The sequence below is a fragment of the Ostrinia nubilalis genome, chromosome 13 (genome assembly GCF_963855985.1).
Source record: "Ostrinia nubilalis chromosome 13, ilOstNubi1.1, whole genome shotgun sequence".
NCBI classification, from domain to species: domain Eukaryota; kingdom Metazoa; phylum Arthropoda; class Insecta; order Lepidoptera; family Crambidae; genus Ostrinia; species Ostrinia nubilalis.
Window position 1 is genome coordinate 11,734,528 of NC_087100.1, and position 20,267 is coordinate 11,754,794.

At 41.6% G+C, this 20,267-nt stretch overlaps 1 protein-coding gene across 1 annotated transcript; it reads right to left on the reverse strand.

Annotated features, from left to right (window-relative positions):
• Positions 1-486: 486 nt before the first annotated feature.
• Positions 487-19,909, reverse strand: LOC135077681 (85/88 kDa calcium-independent phospholipase A2). Its single transcript, XM_063972246.1, has 15 exons — positions 19,733-19,909; positions 19,432-19,642; positions 19,129-19,219; positions 18,093-18,260; positions 16,155-16,286; positions 14,353-14,521; positions 13,563-14,004; positions 12,205-12,378; positions 11,252-11,520; positions 10,830-10,973; positions 9,851-9,983; positions 8,622-8,767; positions 8,046-8,161; positions 6,632-6,851; positions 487-3,055 (listed from the first exon to the last, which is right to left on the reverse strand). Exons 1-14 carry the CDS (start codon positions 19,743-19,745, stop codon positions 6,636-6,638), a joined length of 2,424 nt encoding a protein of 807 aa, XP_063828316.1. The 5' UTR covers positions 19,746-19,909; the 3' UTR covers positions 487-3,055; positions 6,632-6,635.
• Positions 19,910-20,267: the final 358 nt, after the last annotated feature.

A 20,267-nucleotide genomic window follows, 5' to 3' on the forward strand; every position in this document is an offset into this window, starting at 1 on the left:
TCCTATAATTGTAAACATATTTATGAATTATTTCGTAGTAATGTGCAAAATTAATTTTTGTCTAAGTATTTATTATTTAATCGACCCAATGTTGTGAAAACTAAATTATTTGATACTTAACATTATTGTAAACCGCCCATTGGTACTTAGACTTTGTAGAATCTCAAACGACAAAATGTACTTATCCATTCAAAATGTATACAAAATTTTATTTATGCAAAAAGCGTTTCAAGAGACACTAAAACATAGTTTTTTCGACTGCATTCATAAGTGTTTATGAAATAGGTCGCATATGGTGGTACTTAGAGAAATAGACAATTAGATATAGGATTTATTTTTATTAGTTTTAGCTTAGTCTGTGGATTGATAATATCCACATCAGAAATGTGATATTATTGAGTCTTTGTATAAGCATTAGAATAGAAAAATAATATAAAGAATAAAGAGCTTTGAAAATAATTGTTGTATTTTAATAAAACACCTGGATTTCATATTATCGTTTATTTGGATTACACGGTAAAAATGCTATGGGAAGAGATTTCCTTGTTATAATGGAAATTATAAGGGAAATATACCAATACCATGTAGGACGACAAATCGTGAAGGGCATTTTGACATAGAAATGTCAAAGCTGTTGATAGTTCTGAAATATTTCATTTCTTCTTATAGATTTTTTAGTTTAATTTTACACAACATAAATAAATTCTTGATACATATTTCTTTTGAAATAATCTTACATTAGGTAATTTCCTTCAATTTATTAAATTGACGAACTTCAACAATTTTTAACAATTGAAATCATACATTATTTTGCATTCATGTGTACTTTAAATTATAACAATTAATTATAAGAAAATTATTGATCTTTAAAAAAATAACTTCATTATGATGAAACGACATGACTACATAATTTATACATAAAACAGAAATAGTATAGTACAGTCAGGTACTAAAACGGAAACACGTAATATTTTTTAAATTAAAGTAAAACCACTTTGACTAGTAATATGCAATTGGTATATTTTACTATGCAACAATGGACAATCGTCTCATTTGCGGTTTAACTGCAGAACTATGGTAAATAATCTAAACAAGACGACTGTTGTCATAATCTAAGATAGATTTTACGGGTTAACAAACAACAAAGGCATTTTCTTAATACTCGAATAATTTTCGTTTTCTCTTACATAATTTTGTTCGTGTACAAATATTTTAATAATAAATGTTTTAACAAAGAAAGCTATTAGTATATTTGTGATTTTTTTCAGACTATCTTTAACATTAAGTCGTTTATTATGGACAATCCGCGTAGATAAAGAATTATGTTTAAATGTTTTTATTACAGCTATTCATCATAATTTAAGTAAAAAATACTAGTTCTTTAACTGAATTCGATTATACTATATTTGTTTAATTATTATTTTTAAATAATCATTTTAATTTGTAGAAATGCATACAAAAGCATAATACAGCTTTCATCTAGTGTTGTGGAAGTAGCAAAATTTCGTTTCTCGATATGATATTGAATTATCTATACGTTTACACAAACGATATATTTTAATGGTGTGTGATTTCAGTCACAGGTATTGATCATCAGCAGTATTGAGTTTTATGATCGTCTATATCATTGTTGAGTTTATGTTATCGATAATATAGTTTAGTTTGTATCGATAGTGAGCGATAACTGCATATCAATAAATCATCACCGAGATATAAACCTAATATTTGCGTCTGCCCGTCTGACTAACAAACGACACAGAAGAGCACCCACGTCTGTCATTTGTTCAAATTCTTTATCCATGCAGTTTGTACTTACATTCGGTAAAACATTACATACTACAGCTAAATATTTATACACTAAAACAGCTAACAAACTACACCCTTGTTAACTAAAATACCAACAACAATCAAGATAAGCAAGCAACAACAATCTGACATTTTAACTACATACATAACTAAATATCGGTACATTTCATTGATATATCTATGAACAAGCAAAATTAATCTCCTTTAATCTACATTACGTAACGAGTGGTTCAAAATCAGGCACTTGCTTTCGTCTCTCATCATTTCTTTAACTATTTCACTTCAATATAGAATATCGAGTTATCGAAAAATTGTACATCCCTAGCAATTTTTGATGCCCGACTCTCAAATGCAATCTGTTACTGGGTGGGTATTATCACACCATTTATGAAATAAATAAAACGGCTTGCAACGAATATTCGGCTATTAATCGGCAGTACAGTATACAGTGTTTTTTTGTTTTAGTCGGATAATTGAATAAAAAGATTGGTTATTATTTCTTCAGTAACGAATCTCAAAGTGTCGTGATTAATGAAATAATGCCGAATAAAAATAAATTTTCTGAATTTTTCCTTTTTAAACTTTAAAAAACTCTTTATCATTTCCAAAAAAAAAAAACGGCAAGAAACCCGCCGAATATAGATAGATTATGTACCTAGATAATAATGATATCGAGATAATTACGTAGCAGGTTATAAATTTCGTTGCAAGTCCGATACAAATATCCTTTAATTAGGCAAACTACTACTTATTCCTAATGTTTATTTTACCCAAATTATGGATAAAACCTGAAACGGTGAGCAGTGATATTATGTACTAAAATTAAATAACACACTACGGTCACAGATTTTGGTATTCTACCCATTTCATATACTTATACCGACCCTGTAAAGTTACATTGTGTTTACTAATAAAAAGTAAATAAACAAATTCAAGTATCATAGACATTGATATAACGTAATAAAATTATTTTAAATACAAAATAATTGTCGTTTACAATCGAATTAACTTTTGCCAACCAAATAGTTTTTTTATTAAATAAATAATTCGTTCATATAGGTCTCACATCTCATAGTAACATAGTTCATAAGTAAAAAATAGCACGAACTTAGAAACTCATAAGTCTAAAATCACAGGAAAATTGCTGACTCACCTAAGAAAAACACGCAGACAGACATTCTTCTACAGACCTGCTAATAAGTCTTTCAAGATTATTGTGTGCAGTGGACCTACTGTTGTTTGTATTCATCTGTAACAATAAAAAAGTTGAATTGGAAAATAGTCTCTAGCTATAACTCAAGAAAGCTCAAATTCACGTACAAAGCCATAGAAGCTGAACCAGCGCGAAAACGACACTGAACCAACGCCGAGTCAACGCTAACGATGCTAAGACAGACTCATGTCGCCGCTTGGCCAGCACCGATTCGATGTTGAGCCAGCGCTACGTCAACGCTGAGCCAGCGCCGAGTCAATGCTGAGCCAGCGCCGAGTCAATGCTGAACCAGTCATTGCTGAGCCAGCACCTTAAGCCAGCGCTACGTCTAAGCTGAGCCAGCGCAACGTTAATGCTGAACCAGCGCCGAGTCAATGCTGAGCCAGCACGTTGAGCCAGCGCTATGTCAAAGCTGAGCCAGCGCGACGTTAATGCTGAGCCAGCGCCGATTCAATGCTGAGCCAGAGTCGAGTCAATGCTGAGCCAGCGCCGAGTCGACGCTGAGCCAAGCGGCGAGTCGATGCCGAGTCAAAGTTTAGCTAGTGCCGCGTCATTATAGGGGGGCAATGTCATCAAATTACTGTTTAAAACTGACCTGACTACCCTCGCAGCAGCGCCGTAAGCTCGCGCACCTCGTCCCGGTGCTCGCGCATATAAGCCTGGGCCTCCCACAGCATAGTAACCAGCTTGTGACGTCAGCGAGGACCTGACAGTGCCCACGCAGCAGCGCCGTGAGCCAGTACCAATCGACATTGAGCCAGCGCCCAGTCGACGCTGAGCCAGCGCCCAGTCGTTGCTGAGCTTGCGCCGAGTCGACTTCGAGCCAGTGTCAAGTCGACTCTGGCCCTGACAATGGCTATGACGCTTGAAAGACACTAGTGTGGGGATCCCATAGGGTATTTTTTATCTATCTAATCAAAACAGTATTTATGGAGGGATCTTTGACACTCATAGAAAACAGTGTTATACTCGTAATACTGACCTGACTACCCTCGAAGCAGCGCCGTAAGCTCGCGCACCTCGTCCCGGTGCTCGCGCATATAAGCCTGGGCCTCCCACAGCATAGTGACCAGCTTGTCGTCAGCGAGGACCTGTCAGTGCCCACGCAGCAGCGCCGTGAGCCAGTACCAATCGACATTGACCCAGCGCCCAGTCGACGCTGAGCCAGGGTCGAGTCGCCGCTGCGTGGGTTCTGGCAAGTCAACGTTGCTAAAGCCTGGTCCGTGAGCACATAGAATTTTGTCCAATGACCGCAAGCTACCCATCCTTATCGCTCGCGCGTAATTACGTTGCTGTCGCACTCGCACACTCACTGCGGGCGCGCGTCGCACAGTCGCGACAGCAATATAATTACGCGCGAGCGATAAGGATGAGTAGCTTGGGGTCATTGGACAAAATTCTACGTGCTCACGGACCATGCTTTAGTGGATCCCATAGAGTATTTTTTATCTAAGGTCATCAGAACAGACAGCCTAACAGTTATACTCGTAATACTGACCTGACTACCCTCGAAGCAGCGCCGTAAGCTCGCGCACCTCGTCCCGGTGCTCGCGCATATAAGCCTGGGCCTCCCACAGCATAGTGACCAGCTTGTGACGTCAGCGAGGACCTGACAGTGCCCACGCAGCAGCGCCGTGAGCCAGTACCAATCGACATTGAGCCAGCGCCCAATCGACGCTGAGCCAGCGCCAAGTCGTTGCTGAGCCAGCGCCAAGTCGTTGCTGAGCTTGCGCCGAGTCGATTTCGAGCCAGTGTCAAGTCGACTCTGGCCCTGACAATGGCTATGACGCTTGAAAGACACTAGTGTGGGGATCCCATAGGGTATTTTTTATCTATCTAATCAAAACAGTATTTATGGAGGGATCTTTGACACTCATAGAAAACAGTGTTATACTCGTAATACTGACCTGACTACCCTCGAAGCAGCGCCGTAAGCTCGCGCACCTCGTCCCGGTGCTCGCGCATATAAGCCTGGGCCTCCCACAGCATAGTGACCAGCTTGTCGTCGGCAGGACGCCGCTTGAAAGACACTAGTGTGGGGATCCCATAGGGTAATCTTTATCTACCGTCACCTTATCATTATCAGGAGCGATCTGTTACACTCTTATCAGATAGCGTTACAAATATTGACCTGACTACCCTCGAAGCAGCGCCGTAAGCTCGCGCACCTCGTCCCGGTGCTCGCGCATATAAGCCTGGGCCTCCCACAGCATAGTGACCAGCTTGTGACGTCAGCAGGACGCCGCTTGAAAGACATTAGTGTGGGGATCCCATAGGGTACCTAATTTTTATCTACCGTCATTTTATCATTATCAGGAGCGATCTGTTACACTCTTATCAGATAGCGTTACAAAAACTGACCTGACTACCCTCGAAGCAGCGCCGTAAGCTCGCGCACCTCGTCCCGGTGCTCGCGCATATAAGCCTGAGCCTCCCACAGCATAGTGACCAGCTTGTGACGTCAGCGAGGACCTGGCAGTGCCGCACTGACCTAACCCACGCAGCAGCGCTGTGAGCCAGCACCAATCGACATTGAGCCAGCGCCCAGTCGACGCTGAGCCAGGGTCGAGTCGCCGCTGCGTGGGTTCTGACAAGTCAACGTCGCTAGTGTATGGGATCCCATAGGGTTTTTTTTATCTACGGTTATCAGAACAGTATATTTATGGAGGGATCTTTGACACTCCTAGCAAACAGTGTTCACAAACGGTGCTTGCTTAAGTGAAGCAGCAAATCGAACGCACAGCGTTGAATAGAGCTCTGTGATTGGTTTGTGTGACCCTGTGCGTCCACGCGCACTGTGAGACCTCATAGTAATGTTAGTGAATACAGGCGTTATACTCGTAATACTGACCTGACTACCCTCGAAGCAGCGCCGTAAGCTCGCGCACCTCGTCCCGGTGCTCGCGCATATAAGCCTGGGCCTCCCACAGCATAGTGACCAGCTTGTCGTCGGCCCGCTCGTCCATGGCCAGGTCGGCAGACATGTGTGGCGAGAAGCGGAAGTATGGAGCCCCGAGGGAACTGCACCAAGCGCGCGCCCGCTCTACGACGATCTGGTAAAGGTCGCGGGAAGAGCCAGGATGCGGGGAGCGCAGGACCGTTCATTGTGAAAAACCTTGGGGGAGGCCTTTGTCCAGCAGTGGCCGTCATTTGGTTGAAACGAACGTGCCGCCAACGCTGGGTATCCGGCGTTTGGCAGCCGCTCAGCATTGGCGTCGCGATGCCGAGCCGAAGCTGAACCAACGCGAAAACGACACTGAACCAACGCCGAATCGATGCTAACTATGTTAAGACAGACTCATGTCGCCGCTTGGTCAGCACCGAGTCGACGTTGAGTCAGCGCTACATCAAAGCTGAGTCAGCGCAACGTTAATGCTGAGCCAGCGCCGAGTCAATGCTGAGCCAGCACGTTGAGCAAGCGCTATGCAAAGCTGAGCCAGCGCGACGTTAATGCTGAGCCAGCGCCGATTCAATGCTGAGCCAGAGTCGAGTCAATGCTGAGCCAGCGCCGAGTCGACGCTGAGCCAAGCGGCGAGTCGATGCCGCGTCAGTTTAGCTAGTGCCACGTCATTATAGGGGGGCAATGTCATCAAATTACTGTTTAAAACTGACCTGACTACCCTCGTAGCAGCGCCGTAAGCTCGCGCACCTCGTCCCGGTGCTCGCGCATATAAGCCTGGGCCTCCCACAGCATAGTGACCAGCTTGTCGTCGGCCCGCTCGTCCATGGCCAGGTCGGCAGACATGTGTGGCGAGAAGCGGAAGTATGGAGCCCCGAGTGAACTGCACCAAGCGCGCGCTCGCTCTACGACGCGGCCGTCGGATTGCGTTGCCTGGAAAAGAGTGAGTTAAATGGCAATGCCGGATTTTGTATGGAAAGTGGCGTCTTTTTTTTTCGCGCGGCCATCGACCAAACTTTGTTTTTTGATTACAAAATAGTGTCATAAACCAAACTTACTATGGCATGTATACCTCTAAACTCAGTCTGAACTGAGTTACGAGCGTTAGAAGTTTGATGATTTTCATACAAGATTTGCTTTTTGTGCGCAAGTTTTGTAAGAAATTGCAACAAAATATTGCGCTATTTTTTTTATTGCGCTGATTCTGCTCCATACTGATGTCTGGAGCCTATAATGGATGGTATTGTTTGTTTACACATACAATCTCACTATTTTGTTGCAATTTCTTACAAAACTTTGCGCGCAAAAAGCAAATCTAGTATGAAAATCATCAAACTTCTAACGCTCGTAACTCAGTTCAGACTGAGTTTAGAGGTATACATGTCATAGTAAGTTTGGTTTATTACACTATTTTGTAATCAAAAAACAAAGTTTGGTCGATGGCCGCGCGAAAAAAAAAGACGCCACCTTCCATACAAAATCTGGCATTGCCATTTGAACAGTGTAGAGGAAAATGAACCTTATTTCGTATAGATTAAGTTGAAAATCTAAATTGTAATCTAAAGTCGCGTATAGACCGACGGATTAGCAAGCTGAAGTGGCAATGGGCAGGGCACATAGTGCACAGAACTGACGGTCGATGGGGCAGTAAGGTTCTGGAGTGGAGGCCGCGTACCGGAAAACGCAGCGTGGGACGTCCACTCACAAGGTGGACCGACGACATCATAAAGGTAGCAGGAAGGCGCTGGACGCAGGCCGCTACCGGGCAGCATGGAAAGCATTGGGGGAGGCCTATTTTCAGCAGTGGACGTCCTATGGCTGAGATGATGATGATGATGATGATGTTGAAAATATGCTGTCAGTAAACCAATCACCAAAGAAATTCGAAAATCACATAGACAGCCTGTAATAGCAGGCGAAGAGTACGACGCAATGTGAAAGTAATGATGAGCCAAATACATGCAATTTGACAGACTTGTAGGTGGCAACTGTCAAATGTAGCAAATTAGCAACAGTAGTAGTCACATCGTCGACTGCCTGTAAATGAGTTAGAATAAAAATTCGCTTTACGTTGTTAAAGATCAACACCAATCGATCAACATAATTATTACGTCTGTTGTATCGTACCTGATCAACCAACAATCCACCGATGGCCGAGAGACCCCACGCGAGCCTCGCCGTGTCCCATAGACTTTCTGGTTTGAACACGTCGATGTCCTTCAACTTCGTGACAGGTATTAGACCTGGAAAAGGAAAGAATCTCTAGCTAAAAAATAGCTGCAGCAGTGTCAAAATACTCATGCAAATGCATATTCGTAGATTTAGATAATGGTTCATGTCCATGTCCATGGTATTCCTATGGAGATGCTCCCACAGTGAACTGCTATTGGTGTAGATGATGATTCATTCATTCATAACTTGAAGTCAGTAGTAGTATTTTTCTTTAAAATAAATTGACGATTTGGTAGTTCATTTTATAATGTGAAGGCATGCATCCACTGTCAAATAGTATAAATTTTTCTGCAGCCCGTTTGTCGCGCTGCTAAATTGCCTAAATGTGAAAGCGCTCTTATGATCCGTTCAAAGAAAAACTATTTCATTTTAGACTTTGTCCACATTAATAGTATATTGTGAACAATATTTTTGACTTTCAATAACAAAATACTATATTACATAATTACTGTATTTGCATTCGGTCCTTACCAGTGCCACAAGAGACCACAACCTTGAGGTTGGTCGCACGCGCCTCCTCGTACTGACCGACGCCGTTCAGAGCCAGTCTCAACTCCGTTAGCTCTGTCAAAGCGTCCAGCGTAGGGTTGTTGCCCATGAGACCACCGTCTAGGTACCTGGAATGGATATAAGTCGTCATCAGCATCATCAGCTTATTTAGACCTCTCAACAGACGGCAACGTATTGCTCAGTACATAATTATAGCCACGTAATGAGGGTTTTCGCGTATGAAACATCCGCTAGATTGCGGGACGTGGATGTGAGGTCTGACTGCTGCGTGATTGGTGGATTTTGACATATCTGTCAATGTCATGTCAAAAATAACCGATCATGCAGCATTTGGACCTTGCGTCTACGTATTGCCATCTGGCGGATTTTTCATACGCGAAAACCCTCATTGGTCAGTTTGATACATACAGCTACTGAATTGGTCAGCCTGATACATACAGCTACTGATTTGGTCAGTTTGATACATACAGCTACTGAATTGGTTAGGTTGAAACACACACCACTAAATAGAAGAAGAAGAATAGAATACCTTTATTCAGCATTAACATTTATGTGCTTACATGTACGTACAGAGGTTAAATTACTGAGCCATGCTGAAAAGGCGCCCGCCCCCGCTCAGCGAAAATCGTGACATGACACAAGTCGTCATGTCACGAATCTGGTTATTAGCGGGTAATGAAAATGGTTAGTCTAATCAAATAAAAAATATTTTATTAAATTTCAACCAGTATTTTGGTACTTATGAATATGCCAATATTGTGATACTAACTAACAGTATTGAATTGGTCAGTTTGATACATAAAGTTACTGCTTTAGTCAATTTATTACACACGGCGACTGAATTAGTCAGTCTGATAAATACAGCGACTGAAATGGTCTGTATGCAACCTATAATCACTTATTTGGTTAGTTTGATACATACAGTGACTGAATTGGTCAGTGACTCAGTATGAAGCATCCTGTTAGTATCAATGTGTACTGCAATGAGGGTTTTCGCGAATGAAAAATCCGCCAGATGGCAATACGTAGACGCGAAGTCCAAATGCTGCATGATTTGTTATTTTTGACATGACATTGACAGATATGTCAAAATCCACCAATCACGCAGCAGTCAGACCCCACATCCACGTCCCGCCATCTAGCGGATCTTTCATTCGCGAAAACCCTCATTGGTATATTAGATAGCTTACCTGCCCGAAGCCCTGAAGTAAGAGGGCGCGGCGCCCGAGGCCCTGGCCGCTTGCCAAACTAACTGCTCGGACGGCGGCGGCGGGACTGGTAATGACACCACTGACACTTGGTCGCCTGCTTCTGCCCTGGGACCTGGAAATAATCATTAGACATCTGTCTTCGTTACCGTAATTTGAAGAAATGCTTTTTTCAACTTTTAACGAGCACTGTTCGTTCGTTTCAGCCGAAAGACATCCACTGCTGGACAAAGGCTTCCCTAAGGTTTTCCACAAAGACCAGTCCTGCACCGCCCGAATCCAGGCACCTCCCGCTACCTTCACCAGATCGTCGGTCTACCTAGTGGGAGGCCTGCCCACACTACCGTCTTCCGGCTCGTAGTCGCCACTCGAGAACTTTTCTGCCCTAGCGGCCATCAGCTCTACGAGCTGTGTGCCCCGCCCACTGCCACTTGATTTTAGCGATTCTGCGGGCTATGTCAGTCACTTTAGTTCTCCTGCGGATCTACTCTTTTTTGATTCGATCACGCAGGGAAACTCCGAGCATAGTAATGTAATGTGGTTTAAATGTTACAAAGTCATACGTTAACAAAACCATAAAAGACAAACTACTGTTTTATTTGATTTGTGTCTGCTTTGATTATAAAAATAGCTTGGTAAGTACAGTAAAACACTGGATACTTAACTAAAGCTTATCATCTTTCCTATTTTACTGTAACATGACTAGTAACCGGCGTTATTCTGACATCTCATTCAAGTTTGACATCTGTCATTTATCTAGAGTGCCCACTGTTTCGCTCGCGTACCGGAAAACGTAGCGTGGGACGTCCACCCACAAGGTGGAACGACGACATCATAAAGGTAGCAGGGAAGCGCTGGAAGCAGGCCGCTACCGATCGATCAACATGGAAAGCATTGGGGGAGGCCTATGTTCAGCAGTGGACGTCCTATGGCTGAAATGATGATGATGATGATGACTCACTGTTTGTTCCATTGTACGCGTCAAGGATTTCCTGCGCCGATTGGTAGTTCCTAAAGATGTGCAAGTCAACTGGCTTCCTGTCAGCCAGGACAGCTAAGATCATGAGCTTCGGGTGTTTAATATCTGACATCACGGTTTCAGTACCTGTAATCATAGTTTGAAACTTGATTATACATTGTTTAGTTAGAATATCAAAATGTAACTTCTATTTCCTGCGAGATTTGATATTCGCTGACTGCGTATACGCAGTACAAAGCAGCACAAAACAGTCGAGTTGTAAATAAGACCCAAATCGACAACATACTAATGTTCGTACCCATTAAAACTATTGTCACAAAGAATAGTGAGATGAGGTCTATGACATGGAGCATTAAATGCCAAATTTTTTATTGGTAAGTTTATAACTACATATAGAACCTTACCTAAACAATCCTTCAGTATATTCTCCAAAGGATCCGACGGGTAGGGCCTCATTCCTACAAAGGCAATCTCTTTGAGCCTAAAGTACAGTCTCTGGCACTCCCGTAAGGTCTTCCCACAGGCGAGTGCCAACGCCAGGATTCCTCCCGTACTGGTCCCCGCTATCCAGTCAAAACAATCTACGATGGGCCTCCCGACCGACTCTTCAAGGGTTAACAGCACTTGAACTAAGACCAGACCGCGGATGCCACCGCCGTCTAGGCAGAGGAGTCTGAAATGAATGATTGGATTACTTACAATCGCTGGAAATATACAGACTGGTCCTTCGAGCCGGATATCAGCCAGTTTATAATACAAATACTACTACAGACGAAAATAGAGCGAATAAAATAAAATCATAATCTTAACTATAGTCTGGTCGTCGAGCACGTAGAATTTCGTCCAATGACCCCAAGCTACCCATCCTTATCTCTCGCGCGTAATTATATTGCTGTCGCGACTGTGCGACGGGCAGCCGCAGTGAGTGTGCGAGCGCGACACCAACACGCGAGCGATAAAGATGGGTAGCTTGGGGTCATTGGAAAAAATTCTACGTGCTCGGAGACCGGGCTTTAGTTATCACATCAAGATAGGCGGGGAGAAGGCACTCCGCCTTTAGCTTGATATACCATTTGTGATCGTCTTTATATGGACGTCAACTGTTGGAAAAAGGCCTCTTCCGAGGATTTACAACGACCGGTCCTGTACTCCCGCATCCAGGTGCTTCCTGCGACCTTCACTCGAGAACTATTCTACCCCAACTGCCCATTGGCGTATCTAGGGTTCTTTTCCAAGGGGGGCCTGACGTTACAGGGGGGGTGGGGGTATCATAGCATGCTGAAATGTTACTGCCCACTTAGGCAATAATGCGGGCTACATCAGATATGACATCTTCTGTGCTTAACTAGTCACTCACCGTCCACACTTCTTATCCTCGTCAAATCCCGACGCCTTCTCTATGCCTGCCACAGCCAACATATCATTTATGACTTTTCGGGCAGCCGCGCGGGCAACGGGGGGAGGGGGCACTCCGTTGTACTCCCCTCGGGCAGAACAACCCGGTCGGCAGCCGTACATGTCGCCAGGGCATCTGCGAAAATGGACCTTAAATGTAATCAAGTAAGGATGATTATTGTGGTATGCTTATGCTAGCCGAGCGACTCAGCCTGGGCATCTGCGAAAATGGTTCGTGAATATAATGGGGTAAGGACGATTATTTTAGTACTCTAGCCGAGCAACCCGTTCGGCAGCCGTACATGTCGCCTGGGCATCTGCGAAAATGGATCGTGAATATAATGGGGTAAGGACGATTATTCTAGTACTCTAGCCGAGCAACCCGTTCGGCAGCCGTACATGTCGCCTGGGCATCTGCGAAAATGGATCGTGAATATAATGGGGTAAGGACGATTATTCTAGTACTCTAGCCGAGCAACCCGTTCGGCAGCCGTACATGTCGCCTGGGCATCTGCGAAAATGGATCGTGAATATAATGGGGTAAGGACGATTATTCTGGTACTCTGGCAGAGCAACCCGTTCGGCAGCCGTACATGTCGCCAGGACATCTGCGAAAATGGACCTTGAATGTAATGGGGTAAAGATGATTATTGTGGTATGCTGGCCAAGCAACTAGTCCGCAGCCACATGTCGCCTGGGCATCTGCGGAAATGGACCTAAAATGTAATCAAGTAAAGATGATTATTGTGGTAGGTATGCTAGCCAAGCAACTAGTCTGCAGCCACATGTCGCCTGGGCATATGAGAAAATGGACCTTGATGTAATGGGGTAAAGACGATTATTGTGGTATGCTAGCCGAGTAACTCAGTCTGCAGTCATATGTCGCCTGGGCATGTGAAAATGTGTCTTGAATGTGGTGGGATAAAGGTGTTTTCTGAGTGACGTGAAGGTATTATAGGAGGAATGAAGCGATATTTTATCAGGTCACTGTCTATTGCAGACATGAAAACTAATTTGCATGCTTTTGGGTATCAAATAGTGTTTTTGACCAAAAATATGTTCAATGTTTCAAAGTGTTAGTACCATTAGAAAAACATGATACGACGTCAATAATGTTTTTAAACTGCTAGACGAAATGTCAAAGTGCACATACTGTTATGTATATTTTTGAATATTTGTGTAATCCTAATAACACGGGGGTATCCCCGTTAACATTTAACTACGAGCCAACTTGTGCCTTACCGTATTTTATTCATAAGATACATTGCGCATATTTTGTTTTAAGAATATGTGAGGTTAACAGGCACATAAAATATTTACCTTTGGGCACCAACAGCGTGAAGAACATACAAGATCTTGTCATAGTTGCTATTCGACATTTCAATGGGCACGCTATGCCTTGGCGTGTGCCCCTCCTTATTTTTGGCTTCCAAATTCGCGCCGAAAACAGTCAGCGCTTGTACTATTGGTATATTCGTTTGTTTCACAGCTATATGTAGGGGTGTATTTCCTTCCTTGTCTCCTATTGAATGTTCCGCGCCTCGAGACAGTAGTGCTGTGACGCAATCGAGTCTTCCGCGCAGCGCCATGATGTGTAAGGCAGTTCGGCCATCGAAGTTTACAGCGTTAATGTCACAGTTCTTGTCGACCAAAGGTTCAATGACCTCCCTGGATGTGGCCCAGTGGAGAGGCGTGCCTCCATGCTTCATATCTTGCTGGTGGAGCTTTGGCTGGTTGTCTTGCAGCAGATCGCCTACGATACCTGTAAATATGATTAGTCGTTTATTTAACTCGATTTTTTTTGGGTCCATTAACTGATTCTTTTAGATTGCCAGTAGTCTGTGGTCATATAACTGTAACTTCCGTTAGCTACGAAGGTATCCTAGTAAGCTGGAGCATCTTGAATGAAAACTTAGATTTACAGAAAGAACAATTACAATCGAAACTTGTTAAGTAGTTCTCAACATTGGATGATATGGTCACTCCCTGCCAGAGCGTAACCATAAAACCTGACAGGTCCCTCTGGTGGTGCTTATTGGGGCAGCACGCGAATTAGAGCAGTAAGAGAGGGGTCTCTAAAAGTCGGATCCCTAAAATCAAAGTAGCCCACCTGGTATACTAGTGGCCGACCGCTGCGCAGCTGTAAGATTGACGTCAGCGCCGGCCATCAATAATGCGCGTACGCAGTCTGGAGCATTGGCCAGGCACGCCATGTGAAGAGGCGTGTAACCCTGCTTGTTGAACACATTCAGAGATGCTGCTGTTTTGCCGGCTAGCACCTGGGATAGAAAGAGAAAGGGTTTATTCCGACTTTAAAACAGTGCGTGTACGCATTTTGACGCGTTGGCCAGGAAAGTCATATGAAGAGGATGTTGAACACGTTTAGAGATGCGACTGTTTTGCCGGCTAGCACCTGTGGTGGAAAACAAGGATAATTTAAACACCTCACAGACTACAGGGCATTGGGCAGGGCACATAGTACGCAGAACTGACGGCCGATGATATTGAGGCCACGTACCGGAAAACGCAGCTTGGAACATCCACACATGGACGTGGACGGTTACAATGTGGACCGACGACCTCATAAAGGTAGCAGAAAGGCGCTGGATGCAGGCCGCTACCAACTGGGCGATGTAGAGATCATTGGAGGAGGCCTATGTTCAGTAGTCAACGTCCTGTGGCTCAAATATGATGACAGACTATAGACGTTTAGAGATATAGTTCGTACAGGACTAAGTAATTTGCGTTCACAGCACTTGTAGGTTACTGTTTTTCTAAATGAACAAACAGAAAGTGTATAGATTTCAAATGAAACTTGAGTTAGTTCCAAAAATTATTTGTCTCTGATCCTCTATTGTACAATTGCCAGACAAGCATAGTGGAATGGCCTCACCATCTCGGTAGTTTAGTGTTAACGTACTGTTAACATGTAGGAATGGTGACATTTTTACATAACACGAGTATTAGTTATTTCTGGAAAGGTGTTTCTCATTATGAGGTGGATTTTTTTTATCTTTGGACTATAATCGACATGATAGTCGTTGAAATTATACATTTCATTCATTTGCATGAGCCATTTGCCTCCATATCTCAAATTGCGAAAACACATAGCGAATTTGATGACCATAGGGAAAACTAGTATCGTACTTGGTTTCGCAAATACGACAAAAATATAAATCAGTCTGTTCTCTGTCAACACAGGCGAGTCTGTTACATAAACGTCAATGCAAACAAACTTTATCTCAAGTTATTTTTACTTGTTATGACTAATATTTGCAAGTAAGTAAAAACACGAATCTTCGCTTTGGGTACCTAATGAGATTTACATACTTGTACTTCTTCAAGGCTTTTTACAATTTCTAGACATATAACGTTACAAAAACATATATCGATACTATGTTTATTAGGACCATGCATAGTTTCAGGGTAGGTATACAAATTAATGCATTTTTCCCCGAAAAAGAGAGTGGAATCTTTTTTAGGCAGGGTGGAAACACGTCACACGCATGCGCTGTTCATATTTTTCGATGCAGACCCCCAGGGACACCCGTGCGAGTATTAGCGGAGGCGGGCAGCTGCCCTCTCCTGCCCTCTCAAGTGCGAAAAAGGCTTTAAAGACGGTAAAGGTATGTATAGTCTGGTCCGGGAGCACGTAGAATTTTGTCCAATGACCCCAAGCTACCCATCCTTGTCGCTCGCGCGTAATTATATTGCTATCGCGACTGTGCGACGAGCGCCCGCAGTGAGTGTGCGAGCGTGACAGCAACATAATTACGCGCGAGCGTTAAGGATGGGTAGCTTGGGGTCATTGGACAAAATTCTACGTGCTCACGGATCAGACTATAGGGATATGCAGCTGCCCTTTCCTGCCCTTCGTCCCTAGGTATGCCCAATTGCCCATGTATTACTTACGTTGATAATCTCCTTGTTGCTAGCAGCCGCGTAGTGGAACACCGTATTGCCGTCCAGGTCGACCACGTCTAAAGAACAGTTCAGCGACACCAAGCTTTGTACCATGCGCAGGTTGCATGACTTCACTGCCACCTGCGGAACAAAGAACAAAGGGTGATTTTTAATTTCGACGTTAAAAATTAAAAAAAACTGATGTTCGCTGGGGCATTGGCTAGAAGACAAAGTCTAAGCAGGCCTCTCATTCGATGAATCGACGATCTGGTGAAGGTCGCGGAAATCGCTTGGATGCAGGTGTAACCGGTCATTGTGGAAACCTTTAGGGGAGACCTTTGTCCAGCCGTGGACGTTTTTTTGGTTTGCAAATCCGAATTAAAAGATGCTTCAAACATACGAGTAAATATCCTACTTAGATGAATAAGAACGTATAAGAAGAAACAACCCTACCTACCTATTACGAAGGTTAGTGTGTTTAAAAAGATTATCTAAACTCTCTGATATTCCTAGATTAGTTTTCTACACGTCTCTAAAATGCTGCTAAGCTATTATAGTTTAAAACTGATTCTTTAGCGATTGCTTTTTGTAAAGACGCATATTATTATAGAGTTTGCATTCGCCACATGCCTAACTATTAGCGAAACGAAATTAGTCCTATTTGAATAATATTTTGGCGGTGTAGCGTCATTTCATAATACATATCACACGTCTAAATCTTACATAAAATTCGTATTATATTACTCAACCCATTACGACCTCAGACAACGACACAAGTTGAAGGTCAGTAACGTTTTCAACGAGTTTTTTTATAGTGTTTTGCCTTCATTGTGAACATGTGTTCATAAAAAACCATTGCGTAGTTGGAAAATATCTAACGAAATTATGCTTGAATCCACAATAATAAATTTAGACGTAAAATAAGATGTATGGCTAGATTGAACCTTTGAGTAGGACACGAGCCTTTGCAAAAACTTGAAGTAGGTGAAATAGGAGATGAAGTTAGTAGGTATGGGTAATCAATTATTTTCTTAGTAACGGGATATGTAAAATTTAGGTCAGGCAGGAATGAAGTGTTTTTATACACTTCCGGTATTAGAGAAGCGTTCGTGAGAGACGACAATACAAGCAGGCGAAGTTAATTGATATATGAAATACCTTACATAGTTACATATACTTTGTCATGACGTCATAATAATCACCCTGTAGGCGTTCACAATAGAATGGTTCTCCATAGCAAGCTGCTTGAATCACGCAGCTTGACTGACTCAAACCTAGAGTTAAACAATGAGAGATTACGACGCCTCAGCGGCAATAAAGGGTGCAAGAAACGTATCAGCAAAAATATGAACATCATTAATATTACTGTAATATTTCGAACTTTGGAATCAACAAAAAATCCTAATATAAGTTTATGATTCATTACAATGCTGTCACTAATTTAACTAATCGCTTTTATCTAAAATCAATACTAAATTATCGATAACGAACATGCAATAATAATTATTATTGTACTACGGAAATAATAGTACTATTATTTCCTAAAAGTAAAGATAAGACGTAACACGTTTACGTACTATAGCCCTTGCGTATCCAATATTCAACAAGATGTCGTTTGGTAAAACTGTGTAATATTTCCATAGTCCAACAGCAAGTTTTTAAAAAGGGTCATTTAGTTTCTAAGTGTGGTAGTAAACTGCAACATTGGTCAGCAATATTGTGTCATATGGCGCGTATATGGCCGTATCTAGATTACGAATAATGCGGCTCTATATCAAGGCTAGTTCTGTCCACTTATTTTAAGCCTTCAATGCTATCCATCTTTCCAAGTTTGGAACAAATTGCAGCAAATGGTTTGCGTGTCTGGCTGGCTATAGCTAGATCCTATGAATTCCAGATCAAAAGCATTCAACTAGTCCTTTTTGTTAGTTAGAAAAAAGTTCTTACCATCAAAGGAGTAGCTCCATTAGCTGGGTCTGTGTCATCCATATGCTTCTGTACCTCAGGGTCATTAAACAGCTCGTGTGGCCCGATGTGGGCCACCAGATGGGCTATTGTCCATGATTGGTGCTCTGACAATGTGTCACAGAGTTTTTGTAGACCTGCCACTGTACACTAATACAAAGATTTTAGACCTATTTAGTGACATAAAGTAGGAAATTCGCAAGTTCACGGTATTGAATAGAAAACGTAAGCTACCATTAAAACTATTTTTAACACTCCTGTTTGCTAATCATTGTGTAAGGCTGAGTTGCGCCACCTAACTTTGACCGTAACTATGACGTTAACCGGTGTTTTTTGTATGGAATTTGACAGATTTTTGACGTTTGTCAAAGTTAGGTGGTGCAACTCACCCTAAGTCTTTTTACGTTTGTTTTTAGCGTTTTATATTTATCATTTAGTCATCAAAATGGTTGTAAATAATACTTGTATGTACTACATTGGCTCATATCTCAGCTACAGATGCTGTAATTTCTTTGAAATTAGGTAAGTCATGGAAAGGAGCCAAATAAAATCAATCTTAAATAGATGTGACTAAGGGCAGATTTTATATTCTCATCCATTACTTTTATTATTGATAAACATATTAAAATGGGTTCTTAGTATCTAGAAATGGAACTAAGATACAAAATGACAGCTATTTTATTAATGAACAATAAATAAGATAGCAGTGGAAAACAAAAGTTCAACAGTTCATTTGGGGAATTCCCTTTCACATGTAAAAATAAATAAAATAACCAAGAACTAAGTTACAATGCAGTTTAAAAAGTAACTATAATATTGTTTAAACAGAACATGTAATTAACTTTTATTAAAACAAGGAAAATCAATCTGATTAAAATAATCTTTTTCCTCCATCATATTTCTAAAAAATTTCTGTAATAACTAATTTTAATAAATTAATTAATGATACATGAAAGAAACATCAATTTTTTCTTGTTTATGTATGAAAACTAAGCCAAATTATTAGACATCCACTTACTTCCTTAGTCACAGTGATGTATACTGGTATCCTTTCTTTGTAAACAATAAACCTCTCTTCTGCTATTTCTTTATTCTCAGATCGGAACAAACTGAAAGATACATTACAAAATGTTATTTACAGAATAAAAAACTATTTCGATATAAAATAGCAATCGCAAGGTTAAGCAACCCTAGATAATTTTTGTAACTTCACGCAATATATAAATACCTAACAATGCTCTCATTACTGTGTAACTATCTGATCATGTATAATTAAAGCAATGAATCATCTCAATTTATAGAAATAACAAGATATACTGACCTGTACATAGTATGCAAGCTCTCAGTAAATGGCTTATGTAGGATGATTTCGAAGAATCTGTCCTTAGTATTCTTGGTATCTGGCGGAATTTTCGGTGCATACAATATCATAGAATCTTTTCTGTACAGAACAGGCCTCGAAATGTAGTTATCAGATCGCACTTCAAGGACTTTTGTAGGAGACTCCTCAGTCCCGAGGAGACCTCGAAAAACTGTTGAAAAATTTAAGAATATCATCAAATTAAGCAAAGTAACTGAAATAAACTGCAAAAATAATATCTTGGCACAATAATTTTACTAACATGAATTCAACATGTTTATTCAATATTGCCGCAGCCTTGTAGTGCCAAGGAATTTGTTAGGCTGAGGAAGTAAACACTGCACTATGAACTACACAATATCGGATACAATCAATACTATTTTTTCACGCAATATTATGATTTTCCGACGCAGTTTTTCCGCAACGATCGCTACAAAACTAAACCCAGGGTGTGGAAACTTCCATACAACGGTCATCGAAGTGAAACTTGCTTCCAAACAGCGACATCGGTGAATAAATTCAAATACTTTTTAACTACCCTAAAACGCTCTAGATGTCGCTGCTCCTGTTTCCTTCATATTTTCATTTTTTTCTTAATTAAAATATATTTGAGAATATTGTTAATTACAATGTGAAAACTTTTTTTAAATGAAATTAATTTGTTTTAATTTAAAACTGAACATTGACATTTTTGTTATAATTTACATAATAGAGTAGTAGAAATTACTATTTAACATATGGCAACTTTGTTTTTCCTCCAAAATGGCCGGTGTTGTTTTTGTTATGTTAAATGCATT

Excerpts from the sequence above, each read along its gene's own strand:
- LOC135077681 (XM_063972246.1), bottom strand. Across the intron at positions 9,984-10,829 it reads CGCGTACAATGGAACAAACA|GTCCCAGGGCAGAAGCAGGC; the intron begins GTGAGTCATCAT and ends GATTATTTCCAG. Across the intron at positions 8,162-8,621 it reads TGTGGTCTCTTGTGGCACTG|GTCTAATACCTGTCACGAAG; the intron begins GTAAGGACCGAA and ends TTCCTTTTCCAG.